The 24,875-nt window shown below is 34.1% G+C and overlaps 1 protein-coding gene across 3 annotated transcripts in view; it reads right to left on the bottom strand.

Moving 5' to 3' along the window:
• CFAP299 (cilia and flagella associated protein 299) overlaps positions 1 to 24,875 on the bottom strand; it is a 604,615-nt gene that overhangs the window by 358,431 nt on the left and 221,309 nt on the right. For all 3 annotated transcript variants that reach the window (XM_049630714.1, XM_049630712.1, XM_049630713.1), the window contains exon 3: positions 11,382 to 11,472. In XM_049630714.1, coding sequence (XP_049486671.1) covers positions 11,382 to 11,472 — 91 coding nt within the window. The remainder of the gene's footprint in view (positions 1 to 11,381; positions 11,473 to 24,875) is intronic.

The following is a 24,875-nucleotide window of genomic DNA, read 5'->3' as shown; positions in this document are numbered from 1 at the left end:
TCAACTATCTTTTCTAAAAAGAGATGCAAAACTATTCAGTGCTTCCCTTGAAAACTATTGCATGTTTTCTACAATTTCTTTTTTATTCACTATTGTAGCTCTAGCAACACTATAATTTTCTTTTACTGCAGAAATCACATTTGTTAAATATTTGTCATGTATCATGTAGTGTGCCAATTTTCTTTTCTGAATTTTCTTTTCAATAATCAATATTATGATGAGGGTATTCTTTTACTCCCTATACTATAGAACACGGTATTTGGCTGGGAAAACTTAGCACAGACCTTTTGTGATCTGTCATACTGGGTAAGCAATAAATCTAGACCTTGAATTTAGTTCCTATCCACCTCTAACTTGTATGCTCTTAACCACTCGAATACAGTAAATCTTCTAATGCTAGGATCACACTTGTCTCCCCATTAAAAATTATCAACTGCTCATGCCCCACTGAATCCCCCAAATAGAAACACAAGAATAGTACTCAACCCCCATTTCCTACATCAAAACAAATAACATGCTTTGCAGTTATCTCCAAAATTACTGAACTCCATCTTTATCCACTATTCATTCTGTCATTTCTTTATCCCAGCCTTTTACTATCTATTATCTAAAATGTTATAGTGGCCTTTCAGTTGGCCTCCCTTCTCTTATCTTGTTCCCCACTCCTACAGGGATATTTATTCCCACCTACTGCTGCCAGTGTATTCTTAAAATGCATGTCTGATCACATCAACCATTTGTCTAAATTCTTTGAGTGTTACTCATCATCTACAGAGCACTATGCTACTGAGCGCAGCACAACAGAGCCCTTAGAGATGGCTGTTGCCTATCTCTTTGGCTTCCTGACCTTTTACCCCACATTAATTTGAGACATATTTACAAGGTAGAGTTGACTGGGCTTGGTGACCAAGTGGATGTAAGATCTGAGGAGTAGAGGAGGAAAAGAAAATTAACTTCAGTGCATACAAATGTAAGCATCTGAGGCATAGCAATGTGTAGATAAACACTGGAGTAGACTTTAGGAGATCTTCTTTCTTCAGTTATCTACTTAACATTTCAACAACTTCTTTTGTCATAACAACTCAAACTCAATATACCCAAAAGCAGATCCATGATCTCTTTTTGCCCCATTTCTGATCTTTGAGTGCACCATATTTATCCATCCATCTCTCCAGCTGTAGAGGCCAGTTATCCATGTCCACTCCCTTTGTTTCAACCCTGGTCTTAACTATATCTTGTCACCACATCCTTTTCAATATTACCTTCTAAATATCTCTCAAATCAGTTCTCTTTGTCTTCCCTCTCATCTTCCTGATCCAAGCTATTATTTCATCTTTTCTAATCTGATTTTGCATGTATTGGCATGTATCTTGCATGTTTTATTCTCTCTGTAGTTCATTCTCCATACGAAGATGTCCTAATTATTTTGTCTGAAAATCTGATATCATCTCCTGATCCATTTATATGCAATGAGAGATTTTTCTGTTTTTCCTTCATAGCACCTGTCACAGTTGTAATTTTGATTTTTTGTATGCTTACTTGATTATTGACTTTCTTTCCCAAGCAACTTTTAGCTTCATAAGGCACTTGAAATCCATTTGTTTCTCCAGAAGTCAGTATAATGCCTAGTATAGAATAGCTATCACCATTTAATGAATAATTGAATAAATTAATTAATAGACATACAGCAGTGGATCCATGGGGCTGGATGTATAGGATCTGGATGATTCCAAGGAAAAATGTGCATAGTGGAAAGGATGCAGCTTCAAGTAGAGGTATAAGGTAGTCAGCTCAAGAAAGAGAATGAAATCAAAAGTCAGAAGGAAGTAAGAAAACTAAAAGATCATTATATCATAGATACCAAAATAGGAGATAAACCTATTGATAAACTATGTAAAGAAAGCTCAGAGTAATCTAGAAGGAAATAGAAAACTATTGTCTCACACTGACCCATTTTACTTCTTTATTCTAATTTCCACCTAGTATTTTCTTCGCACAATCATCACATTTTGACCATTAAAATTTTCTTTAGTCTCTATCATAGACATGAAATGTTCTCAAGATATTACATCTTCATTCAAGCAACCTCTATAATTTTACCACTTCTGTAAAGGTATTTTTGGAGACTGCAAGGGAAAAAAGAACACTTTTAATCCCAGCTTCATTTAAATATTTAACTTATTTAACATTTTCACTGATTTTTCTAAGAAAATGATTTCTCAGAAATCATTGTGTGAATATTTCACATGAATATCTCACGTATTCACACAATACACTTAGTTATCTGATTTTTTAAAGTTTTTATTTAAATTCCAGTTGGTTAACATACAGTGTAATATTAGTTTCAGGTGTACAATATAGTGACTCTACACTTCCACACAATATCCAGTGCTCATCACAGCAAATGCACTCCTTAAGCCACATCACCTTTTCAACCCATACCCCCTACCCACCTCCCTTCTCATAACCATCAGTTTATTCTCTATAGTTAAGAATCTTTTTCATGGTTTGCTTCTCTCTTTCTCTTTTTTCCCCCCCTTTGCTCTTTTGTCTCTTAAATAGCACATACGAGTGAAACTATATGTTACCTGTCTTTCTCTGACTTATTTCCCTTAGTGTAATACTTTCTAGCTCCATCCATATCATTGCAGATGACAAGATTTCATTCTTTTTTATTGCTGAGTAATATTCTATAATTCTATAGAATTATTCTATAGAATATTCTATAATATTCTAATATTCTAATATTATAGAATATTATTCTATAGAATATTCTATTATTCTATTAATCTATATTCTATAATATTCTATTATTCTATAGAATATTATAGAATATTCTAATATTATAGAATATTATATTCTAATATTCTAATAATATAGAATAAATTCTATAGAATATTCTAGAATATTCTATAATATATATTTTTTTCCATAATAATATTCCATATGTATATATATACATATATACATGTATATATATCTTCTTTATCCATTCATCAATTGATGGGCATGTGGGCCATTTCCATAATGGGACTATTGTAGATAATGCTGCTATAAACATCAGGGTGCATGTATCTCTTTGAATTACTACTTTTGTATTCTTTGGGTAAATACCTATTAGTACAATTGCTGGATTGTAGGGTAGGTCTATTTTTAACTTTTTGAGGAAACTCCATACTGTTTTCCAGAATGGCTGCATTAGTTTGCATTCCTACCAACAGTGCAAGAGGGTTCCTCTTTCTCCACATCCTTGCCAACACCTGTTGTTTCTTATGTCATTAATTTTAGCTATTTTGACAAGTGAGAAATGATCTCATTGTAGTTTTGATTTTCTTTCCCTTATGATAAGTGATATTGAGCATCTTTTCATGTGTCTATTGGCCATCTATATGTCTTCTTTGGAAAAATGTCTATTCATGTCCTCTGCCCATTGTTTAATTAGATTATTCATTTTGGGGGAGTTGCATTTTATAGATTCTTTATATATATTGGATACTAACCTTTTTTTTAAAAGAGAGAGAAAGTGCACAAGTTGGGGAGAAGACAGAGGGGGAGTGAGAAATAATCATAAGCAGGCTCCACACTCAGCATGGAGCCTGACATGGGTTTCTGTCCCAGGACCCTGGGATCATGACCTAAGCCAAAATCAAGAGATGGACGCTCAACTGACTGAGACACCCAGCCTCCCCTGACTACTAACCCTTTATCAGATATATCATTTGCAAACGTTCTCTTCCATTCTGTAGGTTGCCTTTTAGTTTTGTTGATTGTTTCCTTCACTGTGCAGAAGTTTTTTATTTTTATGTAGTCCCAATATTTTATATTTGCTTTTGTTGCCCTTGCCTCAGGAGACATATCTAGAAAGAAGGTACTAAAGCTGATGTCAAAGAAGTGACCACCTTCTCTTCCAGGATTTTTATGGTTTCAGGTCTCACATTTAGGTCTTTAATCCATTTTGAGTTTATTTTTGTGTATGCTATAAGAAAGTGTTCCAGTTTCATTCTTCTGCATGTAGCTGTCCAGTTTTCCCAACACCATTTGTTGAAGAGACTGTTGTTTTCCCATTGGATATTCTTTCCTGCTTTGTCAAAGATTAATTGACCATATAGTGGTAGGTTCATTTCTGGGTTCTCTTTTCTCTTCCATTGATCTATGTATCTGTTTTTGTGCCAGTACCATACTGTCTTGATGACTACAGCTTTGTAATACCACTTGAACTCTGGAATTGTGATGTTTCCAGCTTTGATTTCTTTTTCAGGATTGCTTTGGCTATTCGAGGTCTTTTGTGGTACCATACAATTTTAGGATTGTTTGTTCTAGCTCTGTGAAAAATGCTGGTGGCATTTTGATAGGGATTGCATTACACGTATAGATTACTTTGGGTGGTGTAGACATTTTAACAATATTTGTTCTTCCAATATATGAGTATGGAATGTCTTTCCATTTTTTGTGTCATTTTCAATTTCTTTCATCAGTATTTTACAGTTTTCAGAATAGAGGTCTTTCATCTCCTTAGTTAGTTTATTCCTAGGCATCTTATTGCTTTTGGTGCAACTGTAAATGGTATTGATTCCTTAATTTTTCTTTCTGCTGCTTCATTATTGGTGTATAGAAATGCAACAGATTTCTGTACATTGATTTTTGTATCCTGCAATTTTACTGAATTCGTTTATCAGTTACAGAAGTTTTTTGGTGGAGTCTTTCAGGTTTTCTGTATATAGTATCATGTCATAGAAGGAACATACTTCAACATAATAAAAGCCATATATGAAAAATCTCACACCTAATATCACCCTAAATGGGGAAAAACTGAGAGCTTTTCCTCCATGGTCAGGAACAGGCCAGGGATGTCCACTCTTACCACTTTTATTTAACATGGTACTGGAAGTTATAGCCAGAGAACTAAGACAACAAAAATAAATAAAAGGCATCCAAATTGACAAGAAAGAAGTCAAACTCTCACTATTTGCAGATGACATGATACTGTATACAGAAAACCTGAAAGACTACCAAAAATCCATAAATTTATGTCCATCTACACATCAGTGTGATTTGCCTCAGAGTTTCTGGATATCTAGAACCAAACTTACTTAATTTTTTTTCCCAAGCACTTATCATAAACATGCACTTAATGAATACCTCACTGTGGTGGTAGTGTTAAAAACTTCATTAGCATAAGCAATTAGAAAATTACACTTTCTCAGAAAACAATAAATCTCCTTATAAATGAGAAAGAAATGGTTAATTATTTTAGTTTTTAAAGAATTTTTAAATCTTTAATATAAGACTCATGAGGTAGAAACATTTTCATACATGCATGGAACACATTTAAAATAAATTTAGGGGCATCTGGGTAGCTCAGTCAGTTAAGCATCCAACTCTTGATCTTGGGTCAGGTCATGATCTTACAGTTCATGAGATTGAGCCCCACATTAGTCTCTGGGCTGACAGAGCAGAGCCTACTTAGGATTCTCTCTCTCCCTCTCTCTCTGCCCCTTCCCACCTCAAAATAAATAAACTTTAAAAATTTAATTTAATTTAATTTAAGCTAAATTAAATTAGTTATTTTAGTAGGAAAACATTGTATCTGTCATATGAAGCACTACATACTTAATAAAAATCCTTTTAACATTTTGTATATGAATTGTACATAAGTCTCAATGTTTTGTCTACTCTAAAACAAGAGCATTTGGGGGGAAATGTAAGGAAAGGATGTGTGTGTTTTTGTATAAAGTATTTATATATGTATATATATGCATATTCACAAATTATACATACACTTATATGCAGTATATACTACATATGAAATTCAGAGACATTCATAATATTGATTATTGAATTAAATCAAGTAATCTTCAGATTAATACAAGCTTTACTTAAAAATGGTTTATCTAAACAATATTTAAGTCCATAGCATTTGACCCACTGATTCACTGAAATCTTTATTTATTGTTTTACATGTTTATTTATTCTGAAAGAGAGGGAAAGGGAGAGAGTGAACACACAAGAGCAGGGGAGAGGCAGAGAGAGAGGGAGAGAAAATCCCAAGCAGGGTCTGCACTGTCAACATGGAGCCCAAGGTGGGACTCAATCTCATGAACCATGAGTTCAAGACCTGAGCCAAAATCAAGAGTCAGGCACTTAACTGACTGAGCCAACCAGTTGCCCCTCCACTGAAATCTTTAAAGGAATTATATTTCCAAGAATTTGTATTCTTTTAGTAACAGTTATACAAACTTTTAATTGTCATAAAACGCTGTTCCTTCCCAGGTCATAAAGCTAAGACCACATGTCTATGCAGTAGGTTTGTAGAAATGGTATGAGTGTATATAATAAGCAAGTAATCCTATAACTTTAGCATTGAAAGTATTAGGGTGGAGGCCCACTGGGAGGTGGGGACAGAGAAGAATGACGTTTCCCCAAGCTCTAGGCTCTATAGCAGAGTAAATTCAAGGCCTAAATGGAGAAAACTAGTAAATCAATTTTGCAATTAGTTGACCAGAGAGAGAAAGAGAACACCCAGAACAAGATTCAATTACACCAAATAGCATTTGAAACCTGGGATCACCCAACTTAACAATAAAATAAAAAGTTGTGAGTGTGGGAAAGTAAATCCAATCTTTTTCTAATTTCCTAGATGCATTTAACAAAAATTACCTAAGAAAATTGCTATGGAATTAGCCCTTCAAGCCTTATTAGGCCATGCAGATCAATTATGTCAGTTCTAAAACTATATCATAATTTTTCCAGCATGTACTTTCATTAAAATGAAACAAAAAGAGTAGCAAGTGAGCCTCTGGGTTGAAATTCTCCATTTATTTTGTACTCACTATGTAGAGAAATACTAATGCTTAGGAAATAGTCATGTCCCTTGGAGAGTTCAGACCTCATAAAATTCACATATAATTTCTGCTGACAGCAAATTAATATAGATTCAAATCTCATGAATATTGTATACTTTATAGGACTACTTTTTAAAAAGCATATCCATTTACTAAATGGCTTTTAAATAAGCTTGTGATCGTCATAATTAGCTTTGTCTAAAATATGTTGTATTCTCTTATAGTTTTCTATAAACCCATTTGGAGTCTGCTTTAAGACTAGAGTAGGAAATAGAAAATTAAGCCTTAAATGCCACTCTTGATATAATGATATGTATTCTGCTGATTACAATAATACCACAAATTCAAAGGCCCAAATAAATGACCATGCTATTTTCGTGTCAGCAAACTATGAGTCTGATAAGATTCCAATTTTAAAATCAGTGACCACCCATCCAACATACAATGTTAACTCTTTAGCATACTCAATAAAAGTTAAATCTGAGGCCTTCTCTAGGGAAAAGACAAATCCATAATGATGTAATTAAAGATCATTCAGAGCAATAATGCAGAAAAAATAGATACACTCATAGCAGAGCTGTCTCATCTTCCCAAACTCAAACTCACCAACCAACTTACCTGGTGTGCCTATAGATCTTTCTTCCCTCCTGTTATAACTTTACAAATGGCTTCTGCCCCTCTCAAAGACAAACCCTTCCCTAGTATTCTGGACCCGATCTTCCTTTTAAGGACTTCTTTTCATCAATCATTTCCTTTTTCTCCTACACCATCAATACCCCTCTCTCTACTGGATCATTCCTATTAACATAAAACATGGGTTAATATTATCCATCTAAAATTAAAACACAACAAAACAAACTACTTGGACTCCAAGCCTTACTCCAGTGACAGTGCAAAAATCAATAAACATTTGTTTCTCCCTACCTTACACACTTTTTTCTTTTTTCTACCTACTCCAATGAGACATTTACCCATTCCCATCACTGAAACAGCCCTTGCCAATGTAACCATGATATTTACCTAGCCCAAAACAATGTCAAACTATTTATCATTTGTTGTGGGTTGAATCATGCCCCCCAGCTGTCCAAAAAAGATATGTTTAACCCTTGGTACTTATGAATGTGACCTTATTTGGAAATAAGGTCTTGTATATATAATAAAATTAAGATTAGATCATATTCAATTGGGGAGGAGGATCCAATATGATCGGTGTTTTTATGAAAACAGAAGACAGAAACACAGGTTCAGAAGGAGAATTGTGTGATAATGGAGGCATAGATTAGAGTGATAGGTCTACAGACCAAAGAACACCAGTGATTTCCAGAAACACCAGAAGTTAAGGGAAAGGCATAGAAGAGATTCTCCCCTAGATCTTTGGAGAGAACTTGGTTCTGCCAACATCTTCATTTCAGACTTCTGTGAAATAAGACTTTCTGTGAGAAAATAAGTTTCTGTTGTGTTAAGCCCCCCAGTTTGTAGTAACTTGTTAACAATAGCCAGGGGAAACTTAGGCATCATCTTATTTGACCTCTCAGCAGCATCTGACATGGTGAGCATTCTTTCCTTTAAAATTGCTTCTTCTCCCATGTTTGTAGCATTGCTCCCACTTGACTTTTCTTCTACTTTTCTCATACTTGCTACTTCTCAGTATTGTTTGCTGGCTCTTTCACACATTCCAGATCTCTAAATGTTGGGGTTTCATAAAGATCTATCATTGGACTTCACTTTTCTTTACCTATACTCTCTGCCTAGTAAATATCTGCAAGTCCATGACTTTCCACACCATTTAGGTATAGGTATCTTTCAGATTTATATTCTAGCCAAGACTTCTCTAAGTTCTAAATCCCTATACGTAAAAGACCAATCAACTTCTCCACTTGAGTACCTAAGAGGCATTACAAAATTAACACTGCCAGCACGGCACAATTTGATTACTGATTCTCGAAACCAGCATTCCTCAAGAGTTCTCCCGCCACAGTGAGTAGCAACATCATCTACCTCTTGTTCAAGCCAAAAACCTAGTAGTCATCTTGCTTTCCTTTCTTTAATATTCTACATCAAACACAATAATGAGTCCTTTCTGTTCTGCCACCAAAACACAGACAGGATTCAGTAACTTCTCTCTATCTCTAATAGTACCACCTTGTAAGAGTTTCGCCTCTTGCTGGTTGATTACAAAAGCTCCCTATCTTACCTCCTTGCCTCTGTGCTAGGCCTCCTTCACACATTTTCCACCCCACACAGCAGCAGTGAGATCAATCTTTCTAAAGTGTAAACCAGATTAGGGTTACTTCTTTAAGTTGCCCATCAACTTTCTAGTTCAAAAATAGAAGAATATAAAAATTAAAATTAAAGAACAAAATCAAAATTCCTTAAAACCTATATGTTCTGGCTGTGACTTCCACTCTGACCTCATCTGTCTCTACAATCCCTTTCAATAAATATATTCCAGCCATTCTGGTCTTCTTACCATCTTTGAATATGTCATAATTGCTATTATCTCAGGAACTTTTAATATGCTGTACCTTTTTCTTGGGCTATCTCTCCCTCTCAAATCATTATCTGTTTGGGGTGTCTCTCCCTTCAAATTCTGTGGCTATCTTCTTCACTTCATTCAAGTCCAACAGATGTCACCTCCTCAAAGTGATTTTCCTATATACTGTAGCTAAAGCAACCAACTACTCTCTATTCAATATGTTTTTATTCAATTTTATTCTTTTATGTTTTCCATAGTACCTATCCAGAGCTGAAATCAATTGTGCCACTTTTATTTTGCTTACTTATTTTCTATCTCCTTCTCTCAACTATAAACCCTTTAAGGTCATGGATTCTGCAGTACCTCAGTGTCCCAGGGACTAGAACAGTTCCAGGCATGAGCAGGTTGCACAAGAAAATGTATTGAGTGACTGGCAAATGGATGGGAGGTGGGTAAGAAAATACATAAGTGTATCATTTAGGAGGCTATGATAGCAATTTACTTAAAATAGAATGGTAGTTTGAATCAAAGTAAATGATAGTTGAGAGGGTGAAAAGTGAAGTGACTTGATTTATATTTAGGAGAAATTAGTGGTTCGTTCAACATGAGTGAGAGAGAGAGTAGGGAATCCATAGTGACTGACATGCTTCTATCTGGGTAAATGAGCGGTTAAGTCTGCACTCATTATTAAAGGAAATTGCAATAGGAGAGAAAGACTTAAAAAGATATTTTTGAGAGGAAGTATGCCACTTTGGTTAAAAATGTGGGTTTTGGGTCTCTAAAGCTATTTGTGTTTGTTGGTCTAATGTCTAACCATGGCCATTTTTTTTAACCTTATGGAATCAAATTTCCACCCTTACTATAGATGGAATTTTTCTTGTCAAATATATATATATATATATATATATATATATATATATATATATATATTTTTTTTTTTTTTTTTAATCTGTATGGATGTTTTTTTAATCCCTGTCTTGTTTGATCACTAATGATCATTTGTTCCTTCTTGTAAGTCCTTATGATAGATTCCTGTGCCATCACATTCTTTTGCCTTTATTCCCATCTTTTTAGCTGCTCTTTCTATTTAGAGTCAGGTAAATTTCAAACTTTTCTGTTGTAATTTACAAGGCCTATCAGAGTTTACTCTTTATCCATATTTCCAACTTCACCTCTTAAACTTCACTTGTCCAACTCCTCCAAGAATCTCCCTAATTTCAAGTCCAGGTTAATTCTATTCAATTGGCTGACCAAAATATGATCTTTTCTCTCTCTAAATATAGTGAGGATTTTGTCCGCATGTAAAATTTTCAAGGGCCCTGACAGTGAGAAAAATTCCAACTACTTTTTGAGAAAACTTTAGTAAAATAGACCTCCTTATACACATATTTTTCTGTTGCTATAAATTTTTCATCACACTACTTCTGAGGATTTTTCTGTAAGTCACATTTGCCTTTTTTCATCCTTGACTTGGAACATTTTAAGACCTACAGAAGACTGATATTACTAGTATTATATTAACAAAAGGTGAAAGCAAATATGTATTCCAAAAATATTAACACTTCTACATATATTATCTAGCATACATTTTAATATAGTAATAATATATCATCCATGGTGATTAAAAATTATGCTTCTCCATCATGTGGTTTGTATCACATCTCCAAATGTAGGACTACAAGGCAGACTACAAGACTATCTTCTGAAGGCAGTATGAAATCAGGTAGGCATAAGGCAAAACTTGGGGGACAGTAGATGATGTGACTTGGTAGAGCACACCAGGAGGCTGAGCTAGAGCAGGAATTTTCAGCATAAGACCAGCACAAAGAGTCGTGCATTTTCTCTACAATAGATGTATGGGATTCTATTTTTTATTCACCATTTGGGTACTTCCACAGTTGTAAGTGGGAATAAGTTTTTTTTCTATATAAATTGTATAATATATAAAACAAAGAGCCTTATTATATCCCTCATGAATTACTTCTCAGGGAAGATATTAAAATGTATATTATTGACACCAACTGTGCCTTTAATGTATACATTTTTAGGATGTAGGTACTCACGCTCACTTTTCCATTGTGATTGTCTTCTTCTCTCACTGCCAGAGCCTTCAGAAAATTATCTTGCAGGTCTTTACCAGCACTTGTTAATGTCCTGCAAAATGAAGGTCTTCAGTTATAATATATTAGAAAACAAATATATTAAAGGCACTCAGGGGCCAACAACCGCACTTCTTTATTCCAAGTGACAATTCCTTATAACACAAAAACTATACACACAATCATTATAAATCATACACAATTATTATAATTTACTACATTCCTCAATATAATTTTATACAGTTATAGAATCTTTACAAATAATTGGAGTCAAGTGTGTAAACAATATATATGTCTATATCAATACTCAAGCCAGAAACAGTTAATTTCATTTACATGCCCATTTTATTCTTTTTATCATACCATGCAAATTCAATGTATTTATACCTCTCACTACCCACAATAATTTTAGATTGCCTACAATTTACATATAATTTATTTACTTAATATAAGAAAATTAGAACACTAGAAACCTAATCCAATTCCCTTACTGGGATAAAGCATTAATCTTAGCTCTATGAGGATATAAACACAGCAAAAAAAAAAAAAAAAAAAGGAAACTAAGTTGAGTTATCTTTGTCAGATAAAAAGAAACAGGGGTGCCTCTGGCTCAGTTAGTGGAACATATGTCTCTTGATCTCAGGATTGTGAATTCAATCCCCACATTGGGTGTAAAGATGACTTAAAAAAAATAAAATCTTTAAAAAAAAGAACTCAAGAGAAATAAAATGAGTAAGCTGGGGATGTAATATACAACACGGTGTAACTATATTAACTATAATTAATAATACTGTATTGTATATTTGGAAGTTGATAAGAGTAGATCTTAGAAGTTTTCACCACACAAAAAAAGAATTTATAACTATGTGTGGCAATGGATGTTAACTAGACTTACTGGGGTGATCATTTATATACACATATATACATATATTGAATCATTATGTTGTACATCTGAAACTAATATTATATGTCAATTTTGTCTTGATAAAATAAATTTTAAGAATTCAGGAAAGAAATGGCTATTCCTGGAACAATTTTTTTTTTAAATATTGATGATATCGGGGCACCTGGGTGGCTCAGTCGGTTAAGCAACTGACCCTTGATTTCGGCTCAGGTCAAGATCTCATGGTCATGAAATCAAGCCCTGTGTCAGGCTCCACGCTGAGTGGAGCCTGCTTAAGATTCTCTCTCTCCCTCTCTCCCTTCCCTCTTCACTTGTGCCTCAAGCTTAACCAATGCCATTTCACCTCATGAGATTGTATGCCATAAACTGAGAGACACAAGAATAAAAATCAGTTGGGGTTATAGTGTCTGTTTTTAATTCCTACTACATAGCTACTACATTCCTACTACATTCAGCCTTTTCTTCCTATCCATGATAATAGGTATCGGTACTCCTCCAATAAATTCATTTTGTTGTTTCGTTCATTAGAATTAGTTTCTATTGGGGTGCCTGAGTGACTCAGTCGGTTAAGCGTCTGCCTCTTATTTTCATCTCAGGTCATAATCTCATGGTTGTGAATTCAAGCCCTGCATCAGGCTCTGTGCTGACAGCACGGAGCCTGCTTCACATTCTCTCTCTCCTTCTCTCTCTGCCCCTCCTCTGCTCACTCTCTCTTTCAAAAATAAATACATAAAGTTAAAAAAAATAAGAATCATTGATATAGATCATTGATCAATTATATAAATGATATAAGGTTTTGGTTGTGAGCAACCAAAACCAACTATCTTAATTAGACAGCCATTGTATTCCAATTAAGATAAGCTATTCAGTTAAGATACTCTAGAGTCTTAAAGGTTTCCACATAGTAAGTCTCCCCACACCTCCCACCCCAAACACACCTCGTTTTGTTGTAAATCCTCGGATTATTACAGATAAGTTATAGTCAGATTTGATTACCAACCTCAATCCCACAACAACCAAGGTAACATATCATTATCCATTTTGCATGCTTCCTTTAAATTTATCTTCTATAGTTTATGTATACACTTGTATAATCATAAAAACATACACAATATCATTTGGTGAGTTGTTCAATTTATTATATATTTTGCACTTATTGTTTTATTCCTATTGTTGTTATTGTTCCTGGGAACAGATGCTTATGAGAGTGCCGAGGAAGATCAAAATTATTCCCAGGTATATCAGACATGAAAAGCTGGGAGAATAGTTTTTAGGTACTATCTGTTAATGAGAAAAGAACTCCTGATATTCTGCCAGGCCTGGCTCTCTTGTTAATGACTGAGGTTTTTAACAGACATCTAGGCCAGACAGGAAAAAGAAACAGTAAGAAGTAGAATTCTTGCTGCCCCTGGGCACTCACTATAACAAACACTGACCTCCCTTTTCCATAAAAATTAAGCCCTAGCTTTTAGCTGGGCATGAAGCTTCCTGGAATAAAGACTGCATTTCCTAGCTCCTCATGAGGCTAGGTAGGTCTGTATGGCTAACTTTTACACAATGGATTCCAAATGAAAATTATATAAAACTTCTTAGAGGAGAGAAGGTACACTTTCTCCTGTAGCTGGAGAGCAATATAATGACTGTTGCTTGCTCCAGCTGCTATCTTGACTTAAATTGGAGGCCACCATTATGGAGAAACAAGAGAAAGAAGCAGCGACCCTGACACCCAGGAGCATCAGTCAGCTTAGATGGGTAATATCTCCACTGCTGAAATATGAGACTGAATTTACATTTTGTTTCAGACACTGTTTGGGGGGGTTTTCTATTATTTTTCACTAAACCTAATCCAAAATAATATATTCACCATATGAAATTTGCTCACCTTTCTGAAGAAAGATGCTGTGGAATTGGCCTGGTGATCAAATTGGACTTTAACCTTATTTGCAACAGTCTAAAGATTTCCCAGGGGACTGTATTATTATGTAATTAAATTATTTTTTAAATAGTCAGAAAGTTAAGTCTTTTAAAAGGAAGCATGAGGTAATGACAATTAAGCTGATATATAAGATGGGACATCAGTCTTTAATTCCCACTCACCAACTGATTAGTCCAAGTCACCACATTTTTCTGAACCTAGGTTTCATAATGGACTAAATAATCTCTAAGCCTCTAAGCACCTGTAAAACTTGTGATTTAAAATGATCATACTTGGGGCACCTGGGTGGCTCAGTTGGTTGAGTGTTCGACTTTGGCTTAGGTCAGGATCTCACGGGGAATCAGGAGTTTAAACCCTGCATCAGGCTCTCTGCTGTCAGCGCAGAGCCCGCTTCAGATCCTCTGTCTCCCTCTCTCTGCCCCTCCCCTGATTGCACTCTTTCTCTTTCTCTCTCCAAAATAAACATTTAAAATAAATAAATAAATAAATAAGGTGATCATACTCTATCATCAATTAGCATATATCATTAATTTGCAATTAGTCTAAAAGTGACTATTATACTGACATTATATTAAGATCATGCTGTTCCTCTTTTTTTTTTATTTTTAAGTCTTACATACATAGACTCGTATCATTTCCTATAACCTCTATGAGAAATATAAAAGTATTTTGTTACATAAACTGGGAACAGAAAGGATAAGATCTAAAGCTCCTAAGCTATATGCACCAGAGTAAAAACATTATATAAATAATCGATTATTATACCATGCTACATCTGAGAACCGGAAACTTCTCAGCAAGGGGAATTATTGAGCAAGAAAGTTAATGCAGTGTGTGGTAAGGAATCCTTACATCTTTAACATGCATTACTCTTACTTAACTAGATTTATTTAACAGTCAGTGACCTGAGACAACTTGCTTAAGTAAATATTACAAAAGGAGTCACTTCCTCAAGAAGTGAAGTAGGTCTGTTACAAAATATTAGGGTTATAAGTTTTATAAAGGCAAATACTCCATCTTTGTCATTTACACTCCACTATACTTTGAAAATGGATTAAAAGATCTATAGATGATTTAATTTTTTACCAGCCATGTTTAATCATTAGCTAATGAATTTTATATAATCACACAAGAATTAATCTAAATATATTCTTAATCCTCAACAATTAGGCTACTGTTTTTATGGTTTAGTTATATTGTTTGTGTTATCACACATATTCATATTACTAGATTAACACTCAGAGTAAATTTTAAAAAGAGGAAAAAAATAGAAAACTGTTAAAATAGAAATATTTCCATAAGTTACTTTCTTGAGTTCGCTTATTTTAAAGATTATAAATTCTTTCAGTAAATATTCATGAGCTATTAATCATCTTAAAATTTTAAATGTAAAATTGAAAGTTTTCTAATAAGCAAAGTTTGAAGGATCACTGGAATGTGTTCTAATGAGCAGTTTCTGAATAAGCACTGAATCAAATTTGAGATTAAATCGGTCTTAATAGAAATACTTTTTTTATCTATTGGGAGTCTTTGTACTAGTCTCTATGCTAGGTATTTTGCAAATACTTTCAATTACCTTCAAATCAAGCCCTAAGGGAGGACATGTGTATTTCTACTTTAGCGATAAACTTGATTGTAATCAGGTGGCATCAGTTTATAACTTGAATATCACTAACTCCAAAATTTTATTCTACTATACTGAAGCCTCACAATATATCAAAACATCATATTGATATCATAATATTTTGACAGAAAACAATGAGAATTCACTGATGAGATGAAACCTAAATTAACAGAAATGGGGATTGACCTTCATCAGAAGGTGCCCCTAGGAATTATCAGGGGCTGGTGGTCTTGAAACCTCTGTGGAAAGCTAATTAGGCATAATCATCATTCCAATCTAGCCTAGAATTCTGATCAACCACTTGTTCAGAGGTAGCTTTGATTTTTTTTTTTAAATCAGTAAAATCTAGCATAGCCATATATTCAATAATTCTAGAATTTACTAGAATTCAGTAATTCAGCTCATCTGCACTTGTTTGAATATGTGATTCAACTTCTCTATGCATCAGTTGCTTTGCAATGATGTTTTTGTATACTTATTTTGGAAAAATTTAGTGGAGAGTAAAGTCATCTCACCAGTCAAATATTATCTTTGTAGGAAATTAGTACACATCTATGAAAATCAATTTTCAGAAATACCTTTATTTCCATGGATAAGTTTACCGACCAAGCTATTCGTATTTGTAGGGTCTCAAACAATACAAATTTTAGTTTTAGAGGCCAAGATGGAAAATTGTTTGCAACTTTGATTAAAAATATGATTTGATTTATCAGTGTGCATATTTTTAGACAATGTATTTGAGTATTAAATATGGGAGCTATATTTCTTTTTATTTTTTTTTAATATTTATTTAATTTTGAGACAGAGAGACAGAGAGAGTGCAACAGGGGAGGGGCAGAGAGAAAGGGAGACACAGAATCCAAAGCAGACTCCAGGCTCTCAGCTGTGAGCACAGAGCCTGACACAGGGTTTGAACCCATGAACCATGAGATCACGACCTGAGCTGAAGTCAGATGCTTAACTGACTGAGCCACCCAGGCACCCTTGGGAACTATATTTCTATTGCACCTTTATGTAGATCACCTGTTGCTTTGTCTTGTACATTTTCTCTAGGACAATACTTTTTTTTTTTTTTTTTTGCTTTGCTTTTACATAAATTAGGAGGAAAGAAAATCCTACTTTTCCTCAAATCATGTTTTATAAATGTTTCTAACATTGATAAACATCTTCACATTCCTCCTCTCAATGTATTATTGTATACTTTGCTATGTATAATCAAGCTGGGCTGCTATAACAAAATACCATCGATTGGGGGTCTTAAACAATAGAAATTTATTTTCTCACAGATCTGGAGGCTAAAAGTCCAAGGAGAGGGTACCAGCATGGTCTCCTTCTGGTAACTGCTCTCTTAAGCAACTCACTGTGTTTGTACTAGTATCTCATTGTGCTTTTATTTATGTATTTATTTGTTTATTTTGAGACAGAGAGAGAGAGAGAGAGAGCGCGCGCGCAAGTGGGGGAGGGGTAGAGAGAGAGGGAAAGAGAAAATCCCAAGCTCCATCTCACAAACTATGAGATCATGACCTGAGCCAAAATCAAGAGTTGGACACTTAACCAACTGAGCCACCCAGGTGCCTCTCTCACTGTGCTTTTAATCTGCATTAATCTGATTACTTTTGTTTTGTTATATATATACTTTTTTTCTAAATTGTGTATCCTCCAAAAGCTGCATGGATACCAACATTTGTAGAGAAGGACTAAAAGCAACTAATGAACAATTTCAAGTCATTTCCTTTGAGCATTAATTTAACAAAAGAATCTACCTTTGATATCTAAGGGATTATTTTTTAAAGATCTAAAAGGGAAAAATAGTTGAGCTAAATCCAATGTGTGGTTTTGAGTCTCTTGTATTTTCTTGTAAACTATTCTTAGTGGCTCTTTCTTTCTTTCTTTCTTTCTTACTTTATTTTTTTAATTTAATTGAAACAAGTTTCCTTAGGAGTCAGGTGTATCAGGATTACATTTAGAGAGATTTATAGTTTAGGAATTTTTATACTACATACTGTGATCTCCATGGAATTTCCAGGAGGTCATCAATATATATTCTAATAACTTTCAGAGAAGAAAAAAAAAGACAACTTGAGAAATGAGATTCATTCATTGGTAAGAAGGAATGAGAATCAAATTTCCATTAAGATAAATGGTACCACTTGTCCCCTGCCCCTTTTCTATATGAAAGAGTTTATAAATTACCAAATGTAAAGCTATCAGAATCTCCGGGAAGAAGTTTCAACTATTAGAAGCACACAGAAGAAAAATAAGAAGTGCTAACATGCACACTAGACAGCTGTTTCTTTTCATCTGCTATTTTGAGGAAAAACTAAGTGGGAGTCCTGAAAACTGTGCTATCTTACATCAGTCAAACTCTACTCCCCTGGATAGAAACTGGTGCTCTTCTTTGAAGGGAAAAAAATGGCCTGGCTTCTGTCTGAGAAAGTATCCCTGAACTCTTCTTTTGGTATATCTGGCAAGTTTCTCTAGTTAATTCCTAAACATGGTAGGTTAAGATGTTCTCACACTTTAAGAGGGATTAAAAAAACGGTTGCTTAGACAGTACATCAATGTTATTAGTCTCTAAATGTGATTTTATTCTGAAAACACATTCAAATATAACTTTATTTTTACTCTCTTCTGGGAGGTATCTAAACCTTTTATCTGACTTGAAATATACTTCCAGATCTTCTGGCTATACAGTGAAAGCCAATAAGAAAGCAAATAAAGTAATCTCTTATTTGATATCCCTGCGTCCAGACTCCTCTTTACCTGTGGGAATCCTGCCTCATCATTCCATAGAACACTGAGCAAGTAGGCTTTAGAAAGATGATGGCCTTCAGGCTCAGCATCTTTAGACTCTACATGCCTAATCTCAATGTGTGTGTCTCTAGTTAATAACATTTCTAAGATATTATATAAAGAGATGTAGAATTTGATACAATGGAAGAGGGCCTGTCATAAATGAGGGTGGTGGGCTCCCATCAGAAAAGCATACAGATAAGGGGAGGGACTGTAGGGAAGAAGAGATGTATCGATGTGAGACTTTGGGAAGAAAGATACCTGAAGAAGACTGTTAGGAAGGCTTGCTGCGTTATGCCCTCTGTATAAACTCCTGTGTTTCCTCTCTAATAAAACTGGCAGAAGCTCTTAACTAAGAGGTTAAGTCTGACCTCTAGGGATAAAGAGAGTTTAGAAACAAGACAATATTAGAATGAGAGACAGAAACAGAGACAGAAGGGGAAAGGGGGGTGGATGGAAGTATCCCAGACTATGGTGCCATCTAAGGAAGGTTCAGCAAAGCCATATCCATATCTTGAACCAAAGTCAGCCAATACAGATTCATGGGTCCACCTTACTATCCTGGTCACACTCAGTCATTGGGAGAAAGCAGCCCAGGGTGGGGAGGTGTGGTTTTGGTGCAAATGCACAACAGGTTTCAAAGAGCAGCATCTGAAGGGTTACACTTTCTATATAAGATGTATTCTTATCACAACCACAATCTCTCATCCAAACCCAAACTCTCCAGGTTCAAAAACACCAACATAATAACTTCATTTGTTTTATCAGAAATATAGTCTCAAAATAAAATTGCCAATATTATCATCAACATTATGCCTACTGAAAACACTTTAAGACTTTTTGCATATCTTTTTCTCCTTAGGGTATATACTTCTAGGGATAAATGGCCAGATTACTGTGCTTTAAATACACTTAACTTAGAGAAGTTTCTTACTTTATGCTATGATACCAGCTAGATACACAATTAGGTTCATTTGTTGATTTTGTTTTAATTTGAAAGATATTTCCAATTCAGCATTATAGTTACATAAAAAAATTCATAGAATTCTAAAACCAAATCTATAATTTAGAGTTTTAGAAGTCTAGTTTCCATCTCCCCCAGTTCCATCTACCCTATTCCATTCTCTCCCTTCAATATAGAGCATCATTTTATTTTAATTCCAGTTAACATGCAGTGTTATATTAACTTCAAGTGTATAACATAGTGATTCAACACTTCCATGCATCACCTGGTGCTCACCACATGTGCCCTCTTTAATCCCCATCACCCATCTCCTTACTAACCTCCCCTCTGATGACCATCAGCTTGTTCTCTATAGTTATAAGATTCTGTTTCTTGATTTCTCTCTCTCTCTCTCTCTCTCTCTCTCTCTCTCTCTCTCTCCCCTTTGTAGAGCATCATTCTTTAATTTTTTTTTTTTGAGAAAAAGAGAGAAAGTGGGGGAAGAGCAGAGGGAGGGAGACAGAGAATCTTAAGTAGGTTCTGTGCCCAGCGCAGAGCCAGATGGGGGGCTCAATCCCACTACCGTGAGATCATCACCTTAGCTGAAGTCAAAAGTCGGATGCTTGGGGCGCCTGGGTGGCTCAGTCAGTTGAGCATCTGACTTCGGCTCAGGTCATGATCTCACAGCTCGTGAGTTCAAGCCCCGCGTCAGGCTCCGTGCTGACAGCTCAGAGCCTGGATCCTCCTTCGGATTCTGTGTCTCCCTCTCTCTCTGCCCCAACCCACTTGCATTCTGTCTCTGTCTCTCTCAAAAATAAATAAACATTAAAAAAAAAAAAAAGTCGGATGCTTAACCAACTGAGCCACCCAGGTGCCCCTAGAGCATCATTTTTAAAAATATCCTCAAATTGCTTTTTTAACTGTTATTATTTTTAACATAAGCGTATCTATTTGTCATCCAGCTAGTTATGTATTTACTTATATAAATAGTAGTCTCCTACACATTTTCCCCAACATTGCTGTTTCACTTAGCATTATATTCAGGGAACTATACCATAGGAGTAAGAGACATTTATAACTATTTTTTTAGTTGCATAGTGCTCCACTGTAGGAATATATAACAGTTTAGTCACTTAGCTACTGATGGTCATTGGTTTGCTTCCTGTTATTTGCTATGATAAATATTGCTTCAGTGTTTAGCTTTGTGCATAGGTCATTTCACATTTTTCTCACTATATTTTTGGAACAAATTCCTAGAAACAGGATTACTGGTCAAAGACTACATGAATATTTTATTTAGTTAAACACTCCCAAATTACCCTTCAATGGGGTTGGGGCACTTTGCAGTCCTCCCTACAATTTACAGGAAAGCTACTTTCTGCACAGCCTTATTAACAAAGTAGTCTGTAAAGCTTTTAGATTTTTGCTGATCTAATACATGAGAAGCTATCTCAGCATAACTGTGTATTTATCTTATCACAGACAAAAGTGAACATACTTTCACACATTTAGAGACCATTTGCACTTCTTCTTTAAGCTGTATGTTTATACCTCATTTTTTCTATAGTATTATAGGCCTCTGCTCTATTTTCTTCTTTCAACATGAAGAATTTTAGCTCTTCTCTGTGATATAAGCTGCAAATATTATCACCAGCTTTTCGTTTGTCATTCTACTTAACTTGTGCTGCATTTTACCATGAAAATGTTTTATTTTATATTATTAATATGATCTGTAAATGGTATAACGCATTCCCTTATTATAGATTTGAATCACTTACCAATTTTCCATCATGTTTTCTTCTAGATCTTGAAAACTTTCTTTTTTTATTAATTTGGTATAACACGTATGTCTCTAATTCCTCGGCAATTACCCTGATGCACTGTGTGATAAATTAATCCTATTTTAACTTTTCCATTTGGGTATTCAATTATCCCAACACCAATTATTTAAAACTCTATCTATTTTTACCACTTACTTTGAGATGATGTCTTCTCATATACATTTGAGTCTATTTCTGTGTTTTCGATTCTGTTTCATTGCTTTGTCTGTTTGTGTATCAGTACATTAGCTTGATAACAGAAGTTACATGTTTTAATATCTGGTAAAGGTAACCCTTCTCATTGTTGTTCTTTTTCAGGGTGTTTTGTTTTGTTCTGTTGTGGATATTCTTGCTTATTTGCTTTTTCCAAATGGATTCAATAATTAAATTATCTAGGTCATGAAAAAACAACAACAAAAAAAACCCTCAAACACTGATGACCATTTTTCAGGATTATTTTAAATTTCTAAATGTCATAGTTTGTGATTTTAAAGATGGCTGCCTTGACTAGAATGCTATGAAAGACTGGAATGAAACTGGAGTTGCAGCTTCTCTGTGTCATGGTAATCTATGTGTATACTGGCTCCTGTAGATGTGAACTTGATATTGCCATACTTCTCAAAAACAGGAACATATTCTTCTTGCCATACCTCCAGTCCTATGTTTAACTAATTCATTAATTTAATTAATTAAATGTTGTATTAGATTAAAACTACAAGTTTGATGAGTGTGATCATCAAATTGATCTCATAAAAACTATCATACTTTGTACCACTTACTCTGTTTTTGTCTATAATGACAGTGAACCTCTACTGTGGCCTATTTTGGATAGTTGCATTTATCTATAAAATTTATATACTTCGTCTAATAATATTTACAAATTTATTTTCATAGTGTTGCATAAAGTAGTCTCTACTGATTTTTTTGAAGTCTTCTGTTTTAATAACTATACCCCATCCTAGTTGTTTCTCATTCTATGTATTTTCAATGTTTTCCTTTTGTCTTAGTTGAGTTAGCTAGTAGTTTGACTATTTTGTTGATTTTTTTCCCCAACGAACTAGCATTTGGATTGATTCTACATTTTTTATCTTACTCATTTATTTCAGATTTTTAAATTAATGTCTTCTTTTTCTTTTCCAGGATACTCTGTAGTCTTTTCCTACTTTTTGAATTGGGTGCTTAATTCATTTGTTTTTATTTTTTTCATTTTTATTTATACAGATATTTAGTGCTATATATTTTTCTCTGAAAACTGCTTTAACTATATCCCATAGATTCTGACAGTTGTATTTCCACTATTCTTATTTTTAAGAAATTCTATTTATTTGCTTCCCCTTTGACTGAATAGTTATTTAAATAGATGTTTTTTTTAATGTGCCACTTTAAATGACTTTTTCATTGTTGTTGTTATTGATGTTGTTTTATTGAATTGTGCTCTCTTTGTAGTTATGGGAAGGGGAGTAGTTAAGGGGATTTTTTTTTTTTTTTTTGGTGTCACTGTATGTCAAGAGATAGTCCAATTTAGAGAATGTTCCATGTGGACTTCAAAAGGGAAGGTCTTTGTTATCAGAGTTTAGATTTGACTATATATTTATTAAAAAAACCTAGTTAATTGTATTGTCTTTTATTTCTTTAGTAAATATTTGTCAATTACTCTGTTTGGATTGAGTGAATGTATTAAATCTCCTATTACTGTTTCTGCTATTTATCATTTCCTCTACTGTGGTTTCTACTTTATAAACCTGTGTTATTAGGTTGGGTAATTATTAAAACTCTTATTTCCACAATTGTGAACTATATCTTGAAGCCTTATAATTTGTCCTTCATTGTCTGTTAATGCCTTTTTGACCTTAACACTAATTTGTTAGATATCAAAATTGTAACTCTTACTCTTTTCTTTGTGTTTATCTAGAATATTGTGTTCTTTTATTTCTTATTTTTTGTTTCTGTGTTTCTTTAAGTTAGATTTCTCTGTATAAAATATAAACTACTTTGTGTTTATGGTTCAATTAAAATCATTTACACATATTGATGTGGTCAATAAATGAGGCCTCAGTTTTCATATTGCTATATATATATGTATATATACATATACATATACACATATATATGGATATCGATTTCTATTGTATCATAAACATTCACGCACACAGTTTTTCACTAAGAAGTCTATGCTGTTACATCTTCCTCTATATATTTCGTGGCATAAACAGGTTTGTATGTTACGCAAATGATTATATGAAACTCTTGTCCTCTCTCCCCCTCCCTTTTTTTTAGCTAATATTCATTGTTTCTACTATGAAAATATTTAATTTCAGTACCAGTATTTATTCTTCCATTCTTTCCTATTGCTAAATATCTAATTTGAAATACTATGCCTTTTACTCTCAGTTAACACCTATACCGCAGTTAGTAAACTTACTCTATTTTTCACATACTTTCCCTTATTTTCGATAGTTTCTGTATTATCAGTGCACATATCATTTTTATACTCTGCTGTCTCCCTTATGTCTAATTTAGTCTTAGTTTTACAGATAAATATGTATTTAATGTTTACACAAGTCCTTTGGAAGTTGTCTTCCCAGTCATTTTGGGGGTCTGAAATACATTCTCCAATTCTTCAGGAAGGGTTCATGGGAACAATACTTCCCGAGTTCCCACATGCTCATGATAGCATGTTTACAGCCTTTATACATGAAGTTTAGTTTGGCTGGATATAGAATCTTTGGCTCATATTTTCTTTTCTTGAGTCTCTTAAATGTTACTACATTATTTGCGGGCATAAAACATTGAAAACTCTGATGACAACCTGAATGTCTTTCCCAGTAAGTCTTGGCCTTTTTGCCTTTATTCCTAGGGGCTTTTTTTTTCTTTTTCCTTAAATTCCATTTTTCTAGACCATGTCTTGTTGTTGGCTACTCTGTGTTTTTTCCCAGAAAGTTAATGTTCCCTTCTAATGTGTAATTTCAAATCTTTTATTTCAGAAAGTTTCCTTAAGGTATAATGCCTACTTTTAATTCCTTTGCTTTGCTTTTTCTTCTCCAGGGACTCCTATTACATACACTTGTTATCCATGTTCATTATCATTTCATCTAGTCTTAAATATCTATTATTTCCCTTCAAGCCCTTTTAAACTCTTCATTCTGAATATTATTTTTTTCCCTCCTTTTTGTCTACTACCCCTTCTAAAGCACTGTGCGTGGTATTTATTCACACCTATTTTCCTTTTAGTTCATTCTTTACTTAACAAATGTATTTTTTCTTTCTAACTTTTCCTATGTTCTATTAGTGCTCTAGCTTTTATAATAATGGGAATCCAACTTTTTAAAAACTTATTAACACTGTCTACAAGATAGAACTCTATACAAGGTGATGTCACTCTGACTAATGGCAAATGCAAGCGTAAAACAAACAAAAAAGCACTAGACAAATTCAACA

This window comes from Panthera uncia, chromosome B1 (assembly GCF_023721935.1).
Source record: "Panthera uncia isolate 11264 chromosome B1, Puncia_PCG_1.0, whole genome shotgun sequence".
Taxonomy (NCBI): domain Eukaryota; kingdom Metazoa; phylum Chordata; class Mammalia; order Carnivora; family Felidae; genus Panthera; species Panthera uncia.
Note: the sequence above shows the minus strand (reverse complement) of the source record. Positions and strands in the feature narration are given on the sequence as shown.